At 48.8% G+C, this 6,974-nt stretch overlaps 1 protein-coding gene across 1 annotated transcript; it reads left to right on the forward strand.

The window, feature by feature from the left end:
* The first annotated feature begins 4,721 nt into the window (after positions 1–4,721).
* RRS1 (ribosome biogenesis regulator 1 homolog) lies at positions 4,722–6,116 on the forward strand. The gene has a single exon (XM_040354338.1). The coding sequence runs from the start codon at positions 4,769–4,771 to the stop codon at positions 5,870–5,872; it is 1,104 nt and encodes a 367-aa protein (XP_040210272.1). The 5' UTR covers positions 4,722–4,768; the 3' UTR covers positions 5,873–6,116.
* The last annotated feature ends 858 nt before the right edge of the window (positions 6,117–6,974 follow it).

Here is a 6,974-nt window from a genome sequence, read left to right on the forward strand (position 1 = left end):
TCTTTTTGGTTGGGTTTTTATGGCCGCAATGCGGCTCTCAATTGCCGGGAGTCCGTCTTTATACGGCCTCCAGGCCACTGGGGGGCGCGCGAACGCCTGCCGCGTCAGTCAATTGCCGATGCGCGTGCCTGGTGGCCGCAATGTCCGCCAGGCACCCACGATCGTCGGTCACGGAGACAGGGACGTGGAGCTCTGTGTGTGAACACAGAGCTCGACGTCCTGTCAGGGAGAGGAGACTGATGGTGTGTCCCTTGTACATAGGGACACAGCATCGGTCACCCCCCCACAGTAAGAATCACTAATTAGGGAATACATTAACCCCTTCCTCGCCCCCTAGTGTTAACCCCTTCCCTGCCAGTCACATTTATACAGTAATCAGTGCATATTTATATCAATGTTCGCTGTATAAATGTGAATGGTCCCAAAAATGTGGCCAAAAGTGTCCGCCGCAATATCGCAGTCCTGACAAAAATCGCAGATCGCCGCCATTACTAGTAAAAAAAATAATAATAATAAAAAAATAAAAGAAATGTCATAATTCTATCCCCTATTTTGTAGAAGCTATAACGTTTGCGCAAACCACAGTACGCTTATTGCGATTTTTATTTTTACCAAAAATATGTAGAAGAATATGTATCGGACTAAAAAAAAAAAAAAAAATGTATTGGATATTTATTATAGCAAAAAAAAATTATTTTTTTCAAAATTGTCGCTCTATTTTTGTTTATAGCGCAAAAAATAAAAACCGCATAGGTGATCAAATAGCACCAAAAGAAAGCTCTATTTGTGGGAAAATAAGGACGTCAATTTTGTTTGGGAGCCACGTGGCACAATTGTCATTCAAAGCGTGACAGTGCTGAAAGCTGAAATTTCATCTTGTGCCCAGTAAGCAAGTGGTTAATTAATTTGTATTTATTTTTTTATTATTTCTTCTTATTTTTTTTTACAATTTTTCAGAAAACGCCTGTGGAATCTTTGGTGAAATATCAGGGGTCTAAGCAGACCTCTGATTTTTCACTTTTGAGACAAAGAAAGGAGATTGAGGACACATCCCTCAATCTCCATCTCTGCAGCCTCAGCTGAACAGAATGATTGGACAGGAGAAGCTCTGTACGGAGCTTCCTGTTCATTCACAAACTGAAGCATAGTAAACACAGTTTCCTATGTTTCAGTTATGAATAGACACAGAAGCAATTGGTACCAATCACTCACTGTGTCCATTCAGAAAAGGAAGAGGCCAGTAAATTACATATTTACTGTGCCATTCCCCGGCTCTCCATCCTGAAAGCATCCTCCACAGCAGCCAGCTGGAAAGGGGAGAGGGGAAGGTGGCAGCGCTGCAGGGGAAGAGGGGGGGGGGCAGGGCAGCACACAGGAGCCCTGGGCAGCAGGAAAAAAATAACCTGGATAGGATGGAAAAGAGAAATGACCCCTGGAAGTCGCACATCTAAGGTGTCCTAGAGAAGTCAATGGAGTGGCAACCTCAGCCTGGACTCCAACCAGGCCACGCCCCAATGTATTTCACTCTTCCCCATGCGTGGGCATGGGCTATCCCCATGACTAAGCTCCGGAGGGCGGAGTGAAATGTTTTGGGGGCATGGCCTGGTTGGAGTGCAGGCTGAGGTTGCTACTCCATTGACCTCTCTAGGACACCTTAGATGTGCGACTTTTCCCTTGAACCCTACAGGAGCCGGGATGGGCTCCATCTCCTGTCAGCACTCTAACAGCAGCTGCAGATGTACCATCTACATAGCCCTCCTTGATGAGCCTGAACGGCACACATACACTTTCCAGGTCACAACCTGGATAAGAAGTTGTGGCATATAGAGAAACCTATTCCTTCAATTTTCCTCCTGCAGTCGCATGGACTTGCATGTCGGCGGGAGGGAGAGGAGGAGAAGCTGGCTTTCAGTGGCTGCAGGGGGAGAACGGAGCGCATCAGTTCCTCTATATGTCGAACCCGCCCCCTCCTATCCAGGTGTAGAATCAAATATGACAGGGGAAAGGCACGGGGCAGGGTCGCAATTGCGACCCCAACAGTTACACCATTGCTTAACTCAAGGAAACAGACTGAATGGTTGCTATGGGCTACCACAAATGTAGCTGGAGCTGTTCTCAGATCCGGACGGGGTGGCTTTTACTATGGAAGAAGTCATAGTGAATGCTGTATGAAATAAATGTAGAAAATACATAATTTTTGTTGTTGTGTTTGCAATATCAGTTCTTAAAGGGTCACTAAAGGAAAAAAATGTTTTTGCTGAAATGACTGTTTACAGGGTATAGAGACATAATAGTTAACTGATTCCTTTAAAAAATGATTAAAAATAGATAAAAAACAATCATATAATGTGCCTCCAGTTTATTTTTGTTTTTGCTGTTGTTTCCTGGTTTTCTGATGTACAGAGCCAGAGAGCCAATAGAGGGTAGTGAAGGATTTGCAAAACGAAACTGGATTGGTGCTGAGGGATTTTAGACACACAGTAATCACACCTCCTTGATTAGTCACCACAGTGAGAAATCTCCCAGTACTGTGGTGATCAGGAAACAGACAACCAGGAAGTGTCCAGAACAGAGAGGAATTACAGCAACATCAAAGCAAAAACGAACAATGAGGACATGAAACCAGGACTGCAGTAAGGTAAAGGAAGCTATTTAGCTAAAAAAAAAATTCCTTTAGTGACCCTTTAAGCCTCATACACACGGACAGTTTTCCCGATGGGAAAACTGCGAGGAGAGCTTTTGGCCAGGAACCCCAGCCATGTGTATGCTCCTTGCAGTCATTCCGACGGGAAAACTTCTCAAAAACCCAGCGTTTTTTGGCAGTTTTCCTATGGGGAAAAACTGTGATGGAGCAAACACACGGCCGGGATTCCCGACCAAAGATCCATCGCAGTTTTCCTGCCGTGTGTAGGGGGAAAGACTGACCAAGCAGGTTCTTGGCTTTCCCCTCAGGATTTCCGAGGGGAACTTTTCCCGTCGGAAATCCCGGTCGTGTGTATGGGGCATAAGGCTCCATGCACACTAGAGCTCATAAACTGCAGTTTTTTGGAGTTTGGCCATTTCTATGTTATCCTATGTGTCCATGAACACATGGACGTTTATCAGCAGTGGGGTTTATGGGCTGTTTGCTGAACTCCCTAAAATCACGTTCAAGAGCCGGTAAAAGGTCTTAAACGAGGGTTAATGCTATAAAAGAGAGTTAAACCTTGTTAGGCATTTCTCTGCCTCTATTCATAATCAATGGTTCCCTATGGGAGCCCATTGATTTGAATAGAATTCGCACCAGAAGTTGGATCATCATGATCCGACTTGCAGTGCGACTTGTGTGCTGAGGATGATGGGGAACCCCGCCAAAATGAAACTAAAATTTGCCTGGGGTTCCCCCCTCGGACGATACCAGACCCTTCGGTCTGGTGTGGATTTTAAGGGGAACCCGCACACCAGTAACAAATAAGGGTGACCCCCCTCCTCTTCTGATCGCAAATAAGGGTGACCCCCCTCCCCATCTGATCACAGCCCCAGTTACAAATAAGGGTGACCCTCCCCATCTGATCACAGTCCCAGCTACAAATAAGGGTGCCCCCCCCCTCCTCATCTGATCACAGTCCCAGCTACAAATAAGGGTGACCCCCCCTCCCCATCTGATCACAGCCCCAGTTACAAATAAGGGTCACCCTCTCCCCATCTGATCACAGCCCCAGTTACAAATAAGGGTGACCCCCCTCCTCATCTGATCACAGTCCCAGTTACAAATAAGGGTGACGCCTCCTCCTCATCTGCTCACAACTGGTTACAAATAAGGGTGACCCGCCTCAATCATCTGATCACAGCCCCAGTTACAAATAAGGGTGACCCCCCTCCCCATCTGATCACAGCCCCAGTTACAAATAAGAGTGACCCCCTCCCCATCTGATCACAGCCCCAGCTACAAATAAGGGTGACCCCCCCTCCCCATCTGATCACAGTCCCAGTTACAAATAAGGGTGCCCCCCCTCCCCATCTGATCACAGTGCCAGTTACAAATAAGGGTGACCTCCTCCTCCTCTGATCACAGTGCCAGTTACAAATAAGGGTGACCCCCCTCCTCATCTGATCACAGTGCCAGTTACAAATAAGGGTGACCCCCCCTCCTCATCTGATCACAGTCCCAGTTACAAATAAGGGTGACCCCCCTCCTCCTTATCTGATCACAGTCCCAGTTACAAATAAGGATGACCCCCTCCTCATCTGATCACAGTCCCAGCTACAAATAAGGGTGACCCCTCCTCCCCATCTGATCACAGTGCCAGGTACAATTAAGGGTGACCCCTCCTCCTAATCTGATCACAGTGCCAGTTACAAATAAGGGTGACCTTCTCCTCTAGTGCCAGTTACAAATAAGGGTGACCCCCTCCTCCTCATCTGATCACAGTCCCAGTTACAAATAAGGGTGACCCCCTCCCCATCTGATCACAGTGCCAGTTACAATTAAGGATGAGCTTCTCCTCATAGTGCCAGTTACAAATAAGGGTGACCCTCTCCCCATCTGATCACAGTCCCTAGCTACAAGTAAGCCCCACCCTCTTCAACTTCATTTGATTACAGTCCCAGCGACATCCGTCAAGCCGCTTGCCAACCACAAGATGTCATCCATTACACCCGCCCCCTAAATGTAACCAATGAGAGGCCGCGCTGGGCTCGCCTTCCGCCTTGTGTGAGTCACATGCTCCTTCTTGCAGAGCCCACGTGTTTCCTATTAGCCCGGAAACACATACACATCATTACAATCATGGCGGCTCAGATGATCGAACATGTGCTGGCCCAGGCAGAGAAGGATGAGGCGGAGAAGCTCAGACTTATCACCGTAGAGAAGGAGCTGGAGCTGAATTTCGATCTGGGTAACCTGCTAGCCGCAGACCCGAACCCGGCGGACTCTAAGGCCTTCAGACAGCAGAGCCGGGAGGACTTCCTGCGCTCCCTGGCCCGGGACAACACTCAGCTTCTCATCAATCAGCTATGGACTCTGCCGACCCAGCGGGTAGAGGAGGCGGTGGTGGCCACTCTGCCGGAGCCCAGCACCAGGCTACCCCGGGAGAAGCCGATCCCGAAGCCCCGGGCGCCCACACGCTGGGAGGAATTCGCCAAGTTAAAGGGAATCCAGAAGAAGAAGAAGACTAACCTGGCATGGGACAAGAATAGCAAGGAGTGGCGGCGGCGCTGGGGCTACAAACGGGCCAATGATGAGACCAAGGACTGGCTGATCGAGGTCCCGGTCACCGCTGACCCCAACCAGGATCAGTTCTCTAAGAGGATGAAGGCCAAGAAGGAGCGTGTGGCCAAGAACGAGCTGAACCGCCTCAGGAACCTGGCCAGAGCCGACAAGGGCAAAGTCCCGGGAGTAGGACTCACCCCTACCGGACAGCCTAACCGGGATGAGCTGGGCAAAGCCATGCATGTGGCCAAGAGATCTACAGCCTCTATGGGCAGGTTCCAGGACAAGCTACCCAAGGAGAAGGAACCCAAGAACATGGGCAAGAAGAGGAAGTTCCAGCCCCTGGTGGGGGACATGGGGGCAGAGAGGAACAAGCAGCTGGAGATCCTGAAGGTCCTGGGCAGTAAGAAACCCATGATGGATGTCAACAAGGCGGTCAACCGCCAGATGAGGGAGGAAGATGCAGCCGAGTCCGCCAAGAAGTGGAAGACCTCCAAAAAGGGGGGCCGGAAACAGGGTGGCGGCAAGAAGGGCAAGGGTCAGGGGGCCAAAGGACCACCCAGAGGGGGCAAGGGTCAGGGGGGCAAAGGACCAGCCAGAGGGGGTAAGGGGGGCAAAGGACCAGCCAGAGGGGGCAAAAGTCAGGGGGGTAAAGGGTTTGGGGGTAAAAGGAAAAAATAAGCCCACGGACCTCACCTGATGGCGTGGCCCATCACCGACACTTTATTGACTCATGATGATCTCCGTTGGAACGTTTTCATGTGAATATTATGTGATGAGGGCTGTTGGCTGATATGTTATTAGGAAGAATATTTTTCTATTGAGCTTTTACCTGTTTCTCGGGTATGTGAATAAATAAGCAAAGTGAAAACAAGCTGAATATTTAAGTGATGCCTACCAACGTTTATTAAAACCGTAGATTGCAGTTGTGGTTATGAAACTCCTATGTTTGCAATATCGCAGTGATGGCGAACCTTGGCACCCCAGATGTGTTAGAACTACATTTCCCATGATGCTCAACTACACTGAAGAGTGCATGAGCATCATGGGAAATGTAGTTCCAAAACATCTGGGCTGCCAAGGTTCGCCATCACTGCGATATTGCAATGTTGGGAATATGTGCACCCAACAGGTGAGCGAGAAACAAGGTGCCCTGTAGTAGACATGCAGGGGTGCCAATAATAGAACCTCACACACTGGCAAAAATGTCTGAGAAACCACATTGTGCTGCATCACAATACAGACCTGTGAGGCTCAACCAAAGAAAAAAAAAACAAGTCGGCTGTCGCTTCCCAATATTTCTGTTACTAGGGAAGACCAATTTGAAATCAATGGGCTGCTGTACACGCAGGACGCACTCTGTACGAATGTGAACATGGCGTAAACCTGGCCATACATTATCCAACTTTCTTGTTCAACCTTTTATAGTATAAGGGCCTTCCTGATTGCATACACATTGGAAGTGTTTTAGGTTTGACCTCCATATCGTATGGTTTTGATAAAAATAATTGAAAATTGTATAATGTATAGCCGGTCTTTAGGCCTCATGCACACGAGCCGTTGGGCCCAAGTGTGTCAAATCCCAGCACCTTTGGGTGCCCTAAAGCAGGGGTGTCAAACTGGCGGCCCTCCAGCTGTTGCAAAACTACAAGTCCCACGAGGCATTGCAAGGCTAACAGTTACAAGCATGACTCCCACAGGCAGAGGCATGATGGGACTTGTAGTTTCGGAACAGCTGGAGGGCCGCCAGTTTGACACCCCTGCCCTAGAGGTTCAGGTAGAG

The sequence above is a fragment of the Rana temporaria genome, chromosome 5, assembly GCF_905171775.1.
Source record: "Rana temporaria chromosome 5, aRanTem1.1, whole genome shotgun sequence".
In the NCBI taxonomy this organism is placed as follows: domain Eukaryota; kingdom Metazoa; phylum Chordata; class Amphibia; order Anura; family Ranidae; genus Rana; species Rana temporaria.